Source organism: Armigeres subalbatus, chromosome 3 (assembly GCF_024139115.2).
Source record: "Armigeres subalbatus isolate Guangzhou_Male chromosome 3, GZ_Asu_2, whole genome shotgun sequence".
Classification (NCBI taxonomy): Eukaryota; Metazoa; Arthropoda; class Insecta; order Diptera; family Culicidae; genus Armigeres; species Armigeres subalbatus.
The window spans coordinates 246,172,244-246,190,473 of NC_085141.1; the positions used below are offsets into that span (position 1 = coordinate 246,172,244).

The window sequence follows — 18,230 nt, forward strand, 5'->3', positions numbered from 1 at the left end:
TGGCGTTCATCACCGAAACGCACCTAAAACCGGAGGTGAACATCAACATCCCGGACTTCCGCATCGTGCGACTCGACCGGCCGACCAGGGGAGGTGGTGTGGCCATCGCTCTTCGCTACAACATCAACTGTCGTCTGCTTCCAAGCTTCCAGCTCAGTGTCATCGAGGCCATCGGTGTCGAAATCACCACTTCGGTCGGCACAATCGCGCTCATCGCGGCGTACTGTCCAACGCAAGCCAAAGCCGGCGATGGATCATCGGCTGCCCTTCGGAGGGACATCGTCAAGCTGACGCGGAGGCAAGGCCAGTATATCATTGCCGGCGACTTGAATGCCAAACATCAAGCCTGGGGCAACAGTCGCGGCAATCGAAACGGCACCATCTGGAGCAACGACATGGAGGAAGGCCACTACACGATCCTGAGCCCGGATTCCCCCACTCGGCTGAGTCGGTCCGGTGCCCACGCAACGCTCGACCTCTACGTAACAAACCTGAGTGACCACGTCTCGCAGCCGGTTGTATACCAGGAGCTCAGTTCGGATCACTATCCGGTGGTGGCGGAACTGGGCTCCTCGGTCAATCGGCACCAGCAGTTACGGCGGAACTACCACCGAGTGAACTGGCAGCGGTTCCAGCAGTGCGTCGATAACACCGTCGACTACGAGGTGCGTCCGGAGACGCCGGAAAGTATCGACCGCCAGCTGTGCGCTATCGAGGAGGCGATCACGGCGGCCGGAGAGCAACACGTACCGACGGCTCGGCAGGTAAGCAACTCCTTAAACATCGATACACTCACCAAAGATTTGATTCGATTGCGGAATGTCACTCGCAGGCAGTTTCAGCGTACTGGACTGCCTGAGGTTAAGGCACGCTGCAATCGTATCACAAAATTATCAAGGCCAGAATGGTGGACCTCAAAAATAACGACTTCTCGAATAAGATCCGCACTCTCCCAGATTATGCTAAGCCGTTCTGGAAAATGACCAAAATTCTAAAATCCAAGCCTCGGCCCATTCCACCTTTGATCCCACTAGACAATAATGGCTCGAAGGATCGCTTGATAACTCCTGCAGAGAAGGTCGCTGAAATAGGTCGTCACTTCGTCAGCTCACACAATCTTGGACAGAACATCGTCAGTCCACACGAAGCAGCCGTCAACGAGCATGCTAACAACATCCATTTGATTCCCAACGACTTCTCGGAGGAGTTGGAGATCTCAGCTGACGAATTGACGGCCTATATCAGATCGTCGAAGAACATGAAGGCCCCAGGCTTCGACAGCATCCTGAATCTCGAGCTCAAACACATGAGTGCTCCGTTCTTTGAGCACCTCTCGCTGATCTTTAATCAGTGTCTCCGGCTTAGCTACTTCCCATCGTCCTGGAAGTCAGCGAAAGTCATCCCCATCCGGAAGCCTGGGAAGGATCCTTCCTCCCCCAAAAGTTATCGACCCATCAGCTTTCTCTCAGGGTTATCCAAGCTATTCGAAAAAGCTATTCATCATCGGTTACTTGAGTCTGCCGAAAATCTCAACATCTTGCTCGAGGAACAGTTTGGTTTCCGACGCGGTCGGTCAACTGTACACCAACTGACCCGAGTTACCAACGTCCTCAGACGGAACAAGTTTGTCTCGAAAACTTCCGCCATGGCCTTACTCGATGTCGAGAAGGCATTCGAAAATGTATGGCATGATGGCCTGGTGTACAAACTACAACGCTACAATCTTCCCAGCTACCTGGTGAAAATCATCAACAATTACCTGTCGGCAAGGACATTCCGGGTCTCAATCAGCGGAGCGAGTTCCAATGCGCACAACATCGTCGCAGGCGTTCCCCAGGGCAGTATCCTCGGCCCCTGCTTTTCAATCTGTTCACCTCCGACATGCCAGAACCTCCAGAAGGCGGCATTCTGTCTCTGTTCGCAGATGACACATCCATCGTCTACAACGGTAGAGTGATCAGAGCGCTAGTGGCAAAACTCCAACGAGGCCTGGATGCCCTGACAGAGTACCTCACCAGCTGGAAGATCTGTATCAACGCGGCGAAGACCCAGGTCATCATTTTCCCCCACTCCAAATCTCCTAAACTTGTTCCGCCTGGGGACTGTAAAATCATCCTCAATGGCACGACTGTGGAATGGGCCAATGAGGCCGACTACCTTGGCTTGACCCTCGACAGCAAGCTTATTTTCAGGCAACAGGTTGACAAAACGGTGACAAAGTGTAACGTCTTGTTGAAACTACTGTACCCTTTGATCAACCGCCGGTCGTCATTGTCCCTGAAAAATAAGCTTGCTGTCTACAAGCAAATCATCCTTCCTGTGATCGAATATGGCATGCCGGTCTGGGAGAGCTGCGCTAAAACCCACCACCTCAAACTTCAACGGGTCCAAAACAAATTCCTGAGGATGATCCTCAACACCCCTCCCAGGACAAGAACATCCGAGGTCCACCGTCTCGCCGGAATAAAAACCTTACATGAACGCTTTGGTGAGTGTAAAGAAAAGTTTAGGGTCCGTTGCTTGCATTCGGATCAGGGTGCAATTAGGGCGCTAGTTCCAATCTAGGTTATCAAATTTGTAACGTAAATATTAGTGTACATAGTAGTTAGGTTATCAAATTTTAAAAAACACACTAGCGCCTCCTGAAGGCCGTCATGATACATTATATTTTAAAAATTAAGTAGAAACATATAAATAATAATAATAATAATAATAATTAAAATTGAAGTTGGAGGGCCAAGCCGGCCGATCACTGTACATGTCAAAAATAATTGTAAAACAAAAAATGTGTAAATAAAGAAGAATTTTACTACTACTACTGCTTGGCGTCGGCAGCAGCGCAAGCGCTCTTCGGAGGGGGATGCTGCGAAAATTGATTCGCATGATGGCGTATGTCGCGTTTTAGCGGTAACTTATCGAGCGGCTGACATTGGGGTCGGTAGCAATGAAATGAAATTTTTTCTAGATTCTGCTTCGGTTTTGTTGCTGCTTGTGATTGGGAAGGTGCATTACTGAAAACAAATGGGTTCTTTTCAGAATCAAATTTCACACGAGAGAAGATTGAGCCGAGACAAATGTTTTTCAAAGTACAAATCATAAGCTTTATTGCTGCTTGTGATTGGATAGGCGTATTGTGGAAAACAAATTGGTTCTTATAATAACTATCATATTACATGGGAGTATTTTGAGCTGAGACGAATTTTCTGCAAAGTGCAATTCATAATTGCTTGAGAGCAACAGAACAACGCCGTATTTAAATAAATATGAAAATTGCTAACATTTGAGTAAATTTCCAATCGAATATCATCTCTAATCCCAGCACCTACTAAACAGGGGTATTCTTGAAATAAACATTTTCTCACCAGGTTCAACTTGGCATTCAATATGCATGCATTCTCTAGCACAGACATCACTTTTCAATAGCTAACGTGATGCAATTCTCTTATTTTTTCGATATACAGTTAGTGTCTCGTATCACATCGGTGAAGTGAGAAACATTAGTTGTGCTTAGAAGAAGTTTATTCGATACTAGTGAATACAGTGCGATGTCGCAATACTTGGCAGCGAAGTATAAACGCAATTCCAGGAAGCGTGAAAGGGATCAACAATCGGACGCACCCTCAAAGCTTCCAAGGACGGACGCTGAACGGGCACGGAGTTATCGGGCCAAGTTGAAAGCGGCCAAGGGTAGTACGTCGTCGGCTACCGGTTGGGACGCTGGCGAAGGGCCCTCAACTCGAGGTAGGAAGTTATTATTAGCAGCAAATGTGTAAATACATATCAATAATGTGAACTAATCTTCAAATTCTATGATGACAGTATAGAAATTTTGCATTTTATCATTTTATATAGCAGATTTATCTATACATGTGAAATTATCAACGAATATTTTCTATTACCTATTTTCTATTACGAATACCTCTATTTCTCTTTGCTTGTCGTCGAATGTATTACATTGTTATTACACATTATTTATATATTATTTTCAATAAATGTAGCATTGACAACATGGTAAGTACTTTTAACGGCTGAAGTTCTTCAAGTACTTCGAAATATATACTGCAAATGTTTACTTATTAGCTTATTTAGCCTGAATTGTTTGTTGGGTTTTATAAATCGCTAAACGATAAATGGAACAATATAATTCCAATCCCAAAAGCCCAAAAGTTCTTAGATATTCAATTTGTTAATATAGTTCCGAATTCATTCACTTGGTAGGTTACATTAGCCTGCCAGTAGAGTTGAAATCACACAATCGGTAAGATTTGGTCCTTTGATTTGGTGTTGAATTAAATTTGCAAATCGATTGTGTTTGAATTTTGCATTCATGTATTAATGGATAAGATTTGAACCGAATTTCTATTTCGTCTTGAGTTTGAATTTCGATATATTTTTCGGACATATTATTTAATTGTTCTGAATTTGAGTATGATTCGGATTAAATTTGAATTTAATGAATTATTGGGTCGTATTAAATCTACGGTGTCTTTTACTTGTTTATTATTTGATTCAATTGAATTTTGAATTTAATATTTGGAACAATAACATATTAGATTCCAGCGAATCGCAAAATTTTAACAAATAGATTTTTATGACATAAAGTTAAGATTTACTTAAACTTTTGGATAGTGTGTTTTGTACAAATATATCCTAAACACATGCTACTTGAATTTTATATTACTATGCTATTGTTGTTTATAGTACGCTTGGCAATAATTTTTCATTTCATCTTTTATGTTTTTAAATGTCTTATTGTACTTGGTACAGTCATTTTAAATGCGAATGCATCTGTCAATTATGTATATCTGTCTGTCAATAAGGATTAATCTTCCCGTGTTACAATTTCTTCGAGTAGAATTCAACTTAATCCGTGCTGTCGTAAACTCTGATCATGAAGATTCCGACGCCGGTGAAAATGTTGTGATGCAGTCCGCAAGAGCAGATGTCGATGATGATGGCGAACATATTTCTTCGCTTTTAACACAAGACAAACCCAATTTCGATCGGGCTGATCGGGAGTTCCAGAAACGTTTCGTGGAAAACGATTTCGGTTGCGCTTGTGATGTGTGTGCTAGAATCTGGTTCAGGAATGATTTGAAACCAATCTCCGACTCAAATGCTGCCGTGTTACTGGCGACAAATTATTTCGAAACGGTGGAAGGATTTGGCGTGTGCCACGTGTCGAACAAGCCTGAACCGCGGATCAATTCCCACATTGTCGCAATCGAATGGCTTTACATATCCCAAGTTTCCGTCCAATTTGCCTCCGCTAGACCCTCTCACCACAAGACTGGTGTCTCCCAGGATCAATTTCATGCAGTTTCGTCGTTTGCGGCATACTGCAGGTTTGTGGAAAAGTTATTTTAACTTAAAATGTATTACATCAAATAAATATATGATTTTCCTAACCTATTTTCATTAACATGCAACAGGTAGTTTGGCAATAATCGGCCAAATTATCAACATTCCAGTCGACGTGGCCCAGATGGTAGGCGAACTTCCCCGCCACCTGGATGACGACTATGCTATCAACGTGTGCATCAAGAAACACTTCATACACAAATCAAGTTACTTGTCCGGCTACGTGAAGAAAGGTACCGTTAAAGCATGGCTGAACTATCTGGTTACTACACCGCTCTACAGGCGGAATGGAATTGTTTTCAATGAAGAAAACTTGGCTGCGATCGGACAAACAGAGCAGACGGATATTTCGGAGGAACGTAGGGCAGTAGACCTTGAAGTCGTCGACGAGATGAACGAGGTAGAAATGATGATTGGACAACAACATACGCTCATGTGGAATGAAGACAAGTGTCTGGAACTTGCACCGGCACAAAATCAGAAACCGCTTTCCATTATCTACGATGAGTTTGCTGAGGAGCTGTCTTTCCCCGATATTTATCTTGGTCATCCGAGATGCTTCAACCGTGAAGTCCATGTGACAGCGTTCATGATGGCTACTAGCGAGGTGCGACGTCGGGATCGGCGGGGCGCGAGACCGGAGCATATTTTGTATATGGCCATGAAAATCATGCGGCTGCGGGTATCGGAAGGATTGAACAATACCTTTAAATGCATGGGCACGGCCAACATAACAAGGGCGCAGTTGCAAGATCGGGAATTTTTGAAAGCTGTATTGAGCGTAACCTCTCTTTTCTGAAATCTATTCCGAACTCCGTTCAATATTGGCAGCAAAGAAAACGGGATGTTTTCGCCTTGATCCGGCAGCTGGGAAACCCACGATGTTTTTGACGATGAGTGCAAATGAAATTAGATGGCCTCACCTACTAAGCATTCTGCGGAAGCTTTCTGGTGGCTCTAACATTGCGGAAATGGACGATATTGTGCAACAGTTGTCTGCACTCCAGCGTGCTACACTTGTCAGCGAAGATCCTGTCACGTGCTGTGCATATTTTCACAAGTTGGTAAACATCTTTCTGCGCCTTCTGTCATCGACCAGGTTGAGCCCGTTCGGCAAATACCACGTTGTAGATTATTTTAAGAGGATCGAGTTCCAGCATCGTGGCAGCCCGCATGCACATATTCTGCTCTGGCTGGCGAACGATCCCCGTGAGGATGTTGCCGAAAGAATGCCCGCTACTGTTGAGTTGATCGATTTTCTGTGCTCCATCAGATCGGAAGATCTGCCTGAGACCTATGGCAATCAGGTGGGTTTAAATTTCGCATAGTTTCTAGCAAGTAATCACTCACAATGTCAAACCCTTTTAGGTTCATAAACACACGTTTACGTGTTTCAAGCGAAACGATAAACGTTGCCGGTTTAATATTCCGTACTGGCCAATGGATCAAACCAGAATTCTGATCCCCATTACAGCCGGGGATGGCCGACTTCAACAGCTAAACAGAAAGGCAGCAAAAATGCGGGAAGCTCTTGAAACGAAGGTCTACGATAGCCTTGACGCGTTTCTCGTTGATAGCAGTTGCACGTACGATTACTACTTGGACGTGATTCGCTCTTCCATTCGCCGACCAACAGTTCTGCTGAAACGTTCCATGACGCAGCTTTGGACCAATCCATTCAATCCTTGGATCGCTGAGAAGCTCAAATCCAATATGGATTTGCAGTTTGTGCTGGAGGAGTTTTCATGTGCTGCTTATGTTGTGGAATACGTAAACAAGACCAACAGAGGCATAAGTAGTTTACATCGTGACCTCATAAAGCTCCAGGAAGAGCATCCAGACCAGGACTACAATGGATTGTTGAAGAAGGTCAGCATAAAATGTTAAATTCCGTGGAAATGTCTGCCCAGGAGGCTGCTTGGTATTTGCTTCGGCAACCGATGTCAGAAGCCAGCCGCAAGGTACCATTCATCAAATGATATAGTTTTCACAATTTAGAATTCAATTTCGTTTTAGGTTGAGTTTATTGCGACAATGTGGCCACAAGAGCGAATAAAATCCAAGAAGCGGAACAAACAGATGGACGAAGAGGATCTCGACGACAATTCCACCGATGTGTGGACGCTAAACATCATCCAACGGTATGAACTGCGCCGAGGAATGGATGATATCTGCTTGGCGGATTTCGCAGCATATTATTCGGAAGAAAGATCCACGAAGCATTCATATAGACTCCGTTTAGTTCCCCGTGTATTGCGTTGGTGCTCATACAGTATGGCGGAAATGGTCGACTATAAGCGTGAGATGGTTCTCCTCTTCCTACCGTTCAGGAATGAAGTCTGCGATGTACTTGATCGGAACAAGTTCCTGAAGTTGTATGAAGACAACGAGGCCGCCATTTTGGCAAAGCACAAGGAGTATGACTGCGAAATGAACTTGGATCAGGTTGTGGAGGAATACATCCGCATATGCAGCGAAGACGACGAGCAGCAGGTGATTGCCGACCAGAAGCGCGATGAGTTCGTCCGCACGATCGTCATGGAGCCGAATGATGACGATATTCACAACTTGCCAACAGGACCCTTGGCAGCTGTCGTCAAACAGCGATCAAATGTCTTGTCAAAGCAAGAATATTGTGAAATGGTGCGTGCCACGAATGCAGAGCAGCGGGATTTGATTGTGCAAGTAATCCACAGCTTGCATTCCTCTGAAGAAAACTGCAAACCAGTGCAAATATTCTTCACTGGCCCGGCGGGCTGTGGCAAAACGTTCACTTTGCGCATTCTAATGGAGACAGTGAACCGGTACAGCCAAGCTCATAATAAGCAGCACAACGCTTATGTAGCATGCGCATCCACTGGAAAAGCAGCGGTTGCAATAGGTGGAACAACAGTGCATTCCGCATTCCGGATTTGCATGTCGCGTAGGCAAAGCTCAAAGCTGAGTTTCGAGGCATTACAACTGTACCGGAACGCCTTCGCCAACGTGAAGCTCATCATTATCGACGAAACAAGCATGCTGGGTGCTGATGTCCTCAACACAGTACATGTCCGGCTTCAAGAAATCACGGGGAACTACGACGATCCATTCGGTGGAATGCCGATCGTATTTTGCGGCGATCTTCGTCAATTGCCACCGGTCAATGCGCGGGCGGTGTTTAAACCGAGCATAAACTCCATGCATGGCGCCGTTTTATGGCAATCTCTCGACTTCTACCCATTGGTTCAAGTTATGCGACAAACCAACGAGCAGTTCTCCGGCATTCTCACAAAAATTGGCAACGGTGAGCGGATGTCGTCTGAGGAAATCGAGCTTATTGAAAGCAGGTTCCGTACGGAGGAGTGGTGTCGGCAGCATGTCCCTCGAGGGATCCGGTTATTCCATCGGAACGCTGATGTCGAACGGTATAACTCTGTGGCGTTGATGGATCGAGAGGCTGTCGAATGTACTGCAGATGAACCTATACTCTGGTTATAAGGACAATTCCCAGCTGGCCAGTGCTCGCACAAAGATGCATAAGATGAGTGTAGTAGAGACTGGTGGCTTACCGTATCTGTTGCGTCTTGTTCTTGGTACACCTTATATGCTGACCACCAACGTGGATGTCGAAGATGGCATCGTGAACGGAGCGATCGGAGAGCTCATGCATGTTGAGTACAACGAAGGAAACTCGCAGCAACAGGCAATCACGAGGCTTTGGATGGCATTCGAAAATGAGTCCATTGGGAAGATGTTGAGAGTGAAGGCCAGACCGCTGGTGTATTCGAGACCTGGGGTGCTACAAACAGGCTGGACTCCAATCGTCAAACGATCGGCGAACGTAACCCTTAACGGTGGTGTTAAGTGCAAAAGAGTTCAGTTTCCCGTTGTAAGTGCGTGTGCCCTCACAGTCCATAAGTCCCAGGGAGGCACATTCTCGGAAGTCGTATATAATTACGATAAGGGTCAGGAACAGCAGCTAGTTTACGTTGGTCTTTCCAGGGTTACATCAATCGACGGATTGTATCTGACGAATGCCAGTAACTCATTCCGGTTCCACCACGGAAAGGGTTCTATGACCCCTAGAATGAACGACCTTCGGACGGAACTTGAACGTTTGAGTAATTATCGTATGCGCACCATTACAGACGATATCATGGAAGCTATAACCGCAAACAAGTTGGCTTGTACGTTGATGAGCATCAATGTACAAAGTTTGAATGCACACTCGTCGGACATTGCAACAGATCGGGTGCTTACCGCCGTTGATTTGCTTGCAATGAGCGAAACTTGGCTTGACAACGGCACAACCACAAACATCAATGGATACCTTTGTGTTTGTCAAGAGAAGCGTGACGGAACAAGAGCGGGAGGAGTGGCAATATTTGAACGTGCTGGTTCGTCGACTATGGCCGTTTCTCACGCCATTACGAAGCTCAATGAAAGCTATGACCCAGCATTGAGTGTAGCAGACGAATATGGGGACTGCTGTGCTGCAGAGGTTTCAATCATGGAAACCCGCACGTTACTGTTTGCGGTATATATTTCACCAGGTATAATCAAATAGTAGTTGTGTTTGTATTTAAGTGTGTTGCATTAAATTTTGAATATTTACTAGGTACCACCCTGAAGCAAAAGAAATATTTCTTAGTGCGCAACCTCATAAAGTACACCCATGTTGCCATGCCCGTGGTAGTGTCGGGAGACTTTAATATTGATGTGACGAAAGAGGAGAACAGAGATTTCATCTGGTTCATGAAGCAGTTTCTCTATCTGGATTGTGCTTCGGATCCAACTATAGCGACTACTCTGGGTGGCACATGTCTCGATCTAACGTTCACCCGGAACGTAAGTGTGGAATGCAGGAGATACTGCACGTACTTCTCCTACCACCGGCCTATTTTGTCGATTCTTGCGGTGTCCTGAGGTAAAACTTATGATTTCGGATTAAACAAAGTTCGCTTTTTCAGTTCTGTTTTTTTCTTCTAGTGCCGATGCCATCCCAGTGAAGTGAATTAACGTCACTGATCGTCGTTGGTCCGCTAGTTCATCTTCCAAAACGTTCGATTTCAACCAGAATGACCAATCATTGACATCAGCCGGACAGTCCGTAGCAAAATAGATAATTGATCCTGAAAATGAAACTTGAGTATTTGGTAATTAAATTTATATTTAGATCATAATGTATTTAATATGAAACATTCTTTCCGTTTTGTTCTTTTCTTTGTTTTCTACAGATTCAGCCCAACAGTGGATTGATGCATCCTTTAACATTCATCGGGACCTCGGCGTACATCACTTCAAAAGGCTTCAAGCCAACATAAACAAACGGCCCTTTTCAGGGCCACCAAATATTCATGGAGGAAGATGTTGTTGAGGCTGTTGTTTACCGATCTTCTGTTTCTTTAATACTCTGCTTATAGTTATAAACCGAAATGAGTTTATAGTAACAATCGGGTTTTCGCCCATTTATTTCCAGGATATGCGACATGTCGAGGATATTCCAACCCAGATTGAATATACAGCCCCATCTTCAAAAATCAGCACCAAGAAACATATTTAGAGTTTCAAAATAAAATCTTCTACACTTACGTAATCCTACGTCCAATTGGCGGTCGTGTCTCGGATACAACCTTCTACTTTTTATTATTATTATTATTACTATTATTCTACAATGTTAACCTTTGATAACTGGAAATTTCTCTACATTTTCAGAAACCTATTGAATAGTACCCGAGCTAATAACACTGGGCATACCAATTAAAAGTACATCGAGCTGCCTCGCTGTTTCGCTTCCCAACAGATATTGCTTCCCTTTCTTCACTACATAGAAGGCAGCGTTGATGATTTTATTACTGGTGGAGTCAGTTACCGTGATCCTGGCGGTGAAAGTGCGTAGGCAGAGAGTCTTTTGTGAGATGGTTTGATGTCTTGGACGCTTGCTCCTTTATTTCGCAGATACACCCATGTTAATTGAATGGTATGACCGGGAATGTGAGCAGTTAGTTGAGGAGAAGAATGCAGCATGGGCGAGATTGCTGCAACACCGCACGAGGACGAACGAGGCACGATACAAACGGGCGCGGAACAGACAAAACTCGATTTTCCGGATGAAAAAGCGCCAGCAGGAAGATCGAGACCGTAAAGAGACGGAGGAACTGTACCGCGCTAATAACGCACGAAAGTTCTATGAGAAGTTGAACCGTTCACGTAAGGGCCACGTGCCACAGCCCGATATGTGTAATGACATAAACGGGAACCTTCTTACAAACGAGCATGAGGTGATCCAAAGGTGGCGGCAGCACTACGAAGAGCACCTGAATGGCGACATGGCAGACAACGGTGGCGGTATGCGACATGCGACTTCCGGCTCCGAATCTCCAGGAAATCCAGGAGGAGATCGGCCGGCTGGAAAACAACAAAGCCCTAGGAGTTGACCAACTACCAGGAGAGCTGTTTAAACACGGTGGTGAGGCACTGGCTAGAGCGCTGCACTAGGTGATTACCAAGGTTTGGGAGGATGAGATTCTGCCGCAGGAGTGGATGGAAGGTGTCCTGTGTCCCATCTACAAAAAGGGCGATAAGCTGGATTGTAGCAACCACCGCGCAATCACATTGCTGAACGCCGCATACAAGGTACTCTCCCAAATTGTATGCCGCCGACTAACACCAATTGCAAGAGAGTTCGTGGGGCAGTACCAGGCGGGATTTATGGGTGAACGCTCTACCACAGACCAGGTGCTCGCCATACATCAGGTATTGCAGAAATGCCGCGAATACAACGTGCCCACACATCATTTATTTATCGACTTCAAAGCCGCATATGATACAATCGATCGGGACCAGCTATGGCAGCTAATGCACGAGGCAAGGCGACGATGAATCGGGTGATGTGCGTAGTTCGAGTTTCAGAGGCATTCTCGAGTTCCTTCGAAATGCGTAGAGGTAGGGACGTTCCAATACTTCAAAATATCGATATTTGATTCGATACGATAATCAAATCGAAGTATCAATATCGCCGATATATTGGAATGAAAATATCGATATATCGGAAAATCAAATGATATTTTAAAAAGAATTTTTTTAGAATATGTTTGAAGTGGTTATTCAATTACCGTCGTCGGGGGTGACAATGGGTCAAATGGGGGTGAGAATGGGTCAGAGCGATGACCCATTCTCACCTCCTAGACCCATTGTCACCCCGACGGCGGTACTATCGTATTTTTTTAAGTTTAAATTTAATTTTCAACGAAAATTCAGAATTTTCACTAGAAAATCCATTAAAATATTCTTAACAAAAAAGTAAATTCTCTTAAACTTTCACGATAAATTATCTTTTTGTTTTACATGGAATTCTCTTGAATTTCTGCAGGAAATTCTCTTCGATTTTCACGGGCATTCTTCAAAATTAACGCAAAAAGTTCCATCAGAAAAAAAAATCAAAATTGTCATCAGGAAACCCGTAGAAATAGAAATACGTCCCGTTTGAATTCCTACGGGACATTATTTTGAAGGAAATTTTCATATGTTTTCTAATTCTTGTAAATTCCCATTTCCACAAATCTCTTCCTAATTTCTAAAGTTGGGAGCACGCCAAATAGATTATTGAACTCGCAAAAGGATTCAAGGACCAGCGGCCTAACAGATGTTGCACAACGGCCCGTCAATGCAAAGTGTCGAGTTACCAAAACTATTTGTGATGGCAGCGCGCTACCGAGAAAAATCCTCTAAACCAATAAAAATACCGCATTTCAGATCCTTTTTGAAAGAGGTATTTTCTTTCACAAAATACAATGCAAATGTTATTTTTGTGTTAATATGTTCTGATTCAATATATCGATATCGAAAGCAAAAATATCGATATGACCGATATATTGAAAGCAAAATATCGATACAAAAATATCGAATATCGAAACCAAAATATCGATATTCCGATATATCGGAAGTATCGGAACGTCCCTACGTAGAGGGTTACGGCATGGTGATGGTCTTTCGTGTCTGCTCTGCTCGCTCTGGAGGGAGTAATACGAAGGGCAGGGATTGACACGAGTGGTACGATTTTCACGAAGTCCGTCCAGTTATTTGGTTTCGCCGACAACATTGATATCATGGTACGTAACTTTGAGAGGATGGAGGAAGCCTACATCAGACTGAAAAGCGAAGCTAAACGGATCGGACTAGTCATCAACACGTCGAAGACGAAGTACATGATAGGAAGAGGCTCAAGAGAGGTCAATGTAAGCCATCCACCACGTGTTTCTATCGGTGGTGACGAAATCGAGGTGGTTGAAGAATTCGTGTACTCACTGGTGACCTCCGATAACGATACCAGCAGAGAAATTTGGAGAAGCATAGTGGCTGGAAATCGTACGTACTTTGGACTCCGCAAGACGCTTCGATAGAATAGAGTACGCCACCGTACCGGCCGTGTAAAAAAAAATCTCATACATTTTTTTTGCAAAGTTGCTCCATTTTGCATGATTACACGGATTTTCAAATTTTGAACTGAAAACTTTTTTTACACGGAACGCATCCCCCGTGTAAAAAAAGAATCGGGTGTACTGTTTTTTTAGGTACACCCTAATCCAATTAGGTGAAATTGCTCTAAATCAGCCAACTCAAGAGCTACAGAAACAATTTTTTTAGCAAAATTTATTAAAATAAGCTGCTTACAACTTTGTAGAACATAATATGTCAATACCCCAAAAATTAAAAAAAAATATTTTCAAATTTTTTTATATGATGGGCCATTTTATTTTTTGGTAGCACCATAATGATGACCTCACTATTTCGAACAATTTTGTAGAACAACAGTTTTTTCTAAAAAAAATATCTAGTTTTGGCGTAAAATGCATCTTTCCGCGTAAATCTGTATCCTGGACCATAGTGGTTCGTTCATGAGTGGTCCACATAAAAGTGGCTAACTGATGATCCTTCCTCCAAAGATTGCAGAAAGTAGGTGTGGCCAATCATTATTCTAACGTCAGGTTTTGGAAAATTTATGAGCTGTTGATTATTTTGGGTATATAATCATGTGAATTTGGCTGTGAAATTCCTGAAATACTGTCTATTCAAATCGGGTAGGAAGGTTAATGAAGACATAACAAAAATTGCAGAATTTGGTGTAATTTTAGCGAATTCTCAACAGCAGCATTGTTCACTAAGTTATTCTACATACATTTTATTTATTTTCTGAGTGGCTATATTACCTTTCATTGCATATTGGCGTACGACAACAATAAATAATCGAGAGGGAGATATTTGTTTTCGAATAGGTATACGAATACTAAACAAGCGGATTGCAAACCAAACGGTTCGGTTTCATTATTGAGATTATTTATTGATGACAGTGGTACTTCACCAACTCATCGCTTGGTTGCGGTTTTCACGCCGTTTTTCGCGTGTCCCTGTTTGTTCATAACTTGTTAATGGAACGCGCTCCTTCCACCCGAGACATGGTGGTTTTGAGAATGGAGCTCGATTTATTAAAATCTTTGGAGAGGTGGTTGTAAAATCCAAATGGCATAACATTGCTATCTTTAGTTTGAGTGCATTTCATTCAAGGACAACCATGGAAGCGCCTGGAAGAAAAACTTTTGCATTAGCTATGAGACACTTGGTTGGAAGTTACACATTCGTTAGCATTCGATTCATAAATTGCAGAAGACATTAGCTAACTGCGCAAATGGCCCGACGATTTAGAAAAAAAGCTTTCACGTAAATACAGCACTCCGGAATGGATTTTTTTTGTGAAAGTGCCAAATGGCATAACTGAAGCTGGTGATAGAAAATGCACTCAATCGAAAAAATATAAAGAACTGTCCTTTTTCTATATCACACAAACTCATCTCATCTTGAGACAGAGGAATGAATAATCAATTTCGTCGGTTCTTTCTGCTAGCACTGCTACAAAACATAACAAAAACAAATCAAATTACTTTGTTTTTAACAGATAAACGAGGGATCTAAGGGAGTGCTGTTGGAACGTGTACTTCAAGAAAAGGTGATAAATCCCAAACTCTATCGACTTCGCTTGTACTGTTCCCAGTTCATATTCAACACTGGATAGCAGCCATTGTTATGTATAGTCAGTCTGATCTATATTGTACTATGCTGAAAAATCTCTAAAAGTAATTATGAATAAATTGAAAATAGTATATCCCGATCATAATGCTAACGATTTTATCGCTAAAAACCTTAGAACTGAATATTTGCTGTCTGTAATATCCTTCTAAGGCACTCGACCGACAGGTGCAATAAATCAAATATCGCAACCGTGAGTAGTTTCGTAGAAATGGGCACCAGGAGGACCTTCTAACATGTCTGCACGGAACCAAGGAAAGTATTTTTGGCTTCATTCGGAACGGCATTAGCTACAGCTGGGCCACTAACAAAAAGCATTCCATGCGAATCGGGCTGTCTGTACATTTGATTAGCAGTCAATCAATAACTCATGGGTTTAGTTTTCAGATTATTCAAGGTCATCCCGATACAAGTATGGTAGAGGGATTGAGTGCTAGTAATGGACCCCTTAACGGCTCCGCTAGAACGAGCCTCTTGAAAAATTATAGTTCTGCTGCACCAGATGACAAACATCAGTGTTTCGTACATAAAACTAGCCAAAACATTCATTTTTATTACTAAAGCATGCATTTTAAAATTATGTAGCTAGCATGCCTATTATGGCCACCCTGGGTCCATAATACGCAACGTCGGGTTTGCTTATAAACGTGATTTACATGTTCCATTTCCATATGTTCCTTGTTCCTATTATGGACCCCCTTTGTGTGCTAGTTATGGACCCTTTACCATATTTACATTTACAAATAAGTTAATATAGTTGCTGTTTTGTTACATGAAGTAACTCCAACCGACGGAAGTTTTTAAGAACGACTCGACCATTTGTTTACCGGCGTTCGTGGAGTTTATATAGAAGTAAACGTCATCGATCGGAAAGGAAGCGTGATTTAGGACGATCTTAAAGACAAGTGCTTTTTGTGGGGAGCGTTGCGACACAAAAAGGACTCTTGGCTTGAACGTCAATTCGGAATAAATCGCACAGATAGAAAAAGTTGTTGAAATTTACACGGAAGTAATGCACATAAAGAAAATGCCAAAAAGAGCGTAATTTTAAACGATATTTTCGCTTGGATGTATGCAATTTGTATTGAATTATGCCACTATTTATTCGATTAAGTGGTATAATGTTATACAAATTGCATACATTTAGGGTGAAATTGATGGGAAAGATTCATGTTTGCTCAGAATAGTGTAATTTTCCGCGTCTGTATTTTTTACGCGCTGATTAGTTTTCATTATTTTTTTCTGTGCGTATAATAGGCAATCGAAGAAGAAAATTCATACGCTAGGGTTGTGTCAGGACTACGTAGAGAATCAATTGAGTGGATTTTGGTGAATACAGCAGAGAATGAGTTCTCGATGAAGATTTCATTGACCAGACTTTGGATGCGTCGGATCGGTACAAGTCTTATCAGCAACACCTGGAGCAGCAACGGAGTCAGATGAAGAAAACAGTCGAAATAAGAATATTGAAAAGCTACAAGAAGTGGCAAAATCAATCCATGAAGCATTGTCAAACCAATCGGCGAAGAGCCCAATTTGCGGCTTCGCATTCATGTTTAGGATCTGCCTCTGGTTTCCGTTCGAGAAAGAAGTCGCTCGCAAAAATATTATTAATTGCATTGAATTGTTAGATTATTTAATATTCATGTTATCGGCTACGTAGAGTTTTATAGTTAACAAATGAGCCTAATAAATAAACAACTAGAAAAAAAGCTTTGGTTCATCATTGGTTCACAAAGTTTTATCTCCTCTAGCCAGTCATTTTTTTGTGATCATTGGCTTAATATTCATTTATATTGTAATTCTTAGATATTATTTTGAGAAACCATTTGTCGTATTCCAGCCGAAAACGGCTGATTGGAATCCGCCGTTGAAGAGCGGTGCGACTGTTCGTTTTAAAATTCGACAACAAACTGCCAGTGCAATCTTCGTCGTTGCTACTCAACCCGATGGCGCTACCAACACCATCTCACACTGCGGTGGCAGCAATGCGCTAGCATTGCCATACCCCGCCGCGCAACCTCTCCCAGCCCCTCACAAGCTACCGATTCATTGGCACACGCTTAAATGAAGCAAAGTTCGTCAGAAAATTCAATATGTTGCTCTCCATACTCTCAAATACTCAATCATGCACAGATTCTTTCACGATAGAGATCAGCATTAGCGCATATGCAAAATTGAGAATTCGAATCAAGTCTAATGTAAAACTTGCCACATTGTACTGTAAATTGGGGCACGCGAAATATGTGATTTCACGATTGGTATATTTATTGCTGATATTTAATGTACTATCCGCAATAGCAGAATCAATTCATAGTATACAATCACTTAAACAAACTAAAATCATTAGCCGCTTGCTCTGAATACTACACCATTGAAGCGGTTCCAATTATTTTTGATATTCAAAACACGCTTATCTGCTATTTTTCTGATAGAATTAAGACAATGGAAACATGTGGAGCAAATTGTCCAACGCCTTGGGTTCTATTTATTACGTTAATTATTAAAAAGAATATCTAAATAAGGGGAATGACGGCTTTGGCAGGTTTTGTTTATTATTGGCAGGGGTTTTTATGACTGACTATGCTCAAATTTGGCCTAAACATTCTTTGCATATCAAAGAATATTGTGGCCAAATTTCGTAAAATTTGGTCGACAAAAATCCCCCTGACAATAATAGAACAAAACCTACCAAAGCCGTCTTTCCCCCTATTGCAATTATTTACTCTTTAAAATTATCTTCAAATGTGTTAAGATATTTGTTTATTTCTCATCGCTGCTCGAAGAGCGATAAATAATATTTTCAA

At 42.6% G+C, this 18,230-nt stretch overlaps 3 protein-coding genes across 4 annotated transcripts in view; 2 read left to right on the forward strand and 1 right to left on the reverse strand.

The window, feature by feature from the left end:
- Nucleotides 1-18,230, reverse strand: part of LOC134223077 (ensconsin) — a 348,052-nt gene that overhangs the window by 275,418 nt on the left and 54,404 nt on the right. The gene's annotated exons all lie outside the window — the stretch shown is intronic.
- LOC134219505 (uncharacterized) lies at nucleotides 7,250-8,838 on the forward strand. The gene is made up of 2 exons (XM_062698248.1): nucleotides 7,250-7,322; nucleotides 7,378-8,838. The coding sequence occupies exons 1-2, from the start codon at nucleotides 7,260-7,262 to the stop codon at nucleotides 8,836-8,838; spliced, it is 1,524 nt and encodes a 507-aa protein (XP_062554232.1). The 5' UTR covers nucleotides 7,250-7,259.
- LOC134219508 (uncharacterized) lies at nucleotides 8,873-10,266 on the forward strand. The gene is made up of 2 exons (XM_062698251.1): nucleotides 8,873-9,893; nucleotides 9,959-10,266. The coding sequence occupies exons 1-2, from the start codon at nucleotides 8,873-8,875 to the stop codon at nucleotides 10,264-10,266; spliced, it is 1,329 nt and encodes a 442-aa protein (XP_062554235.1).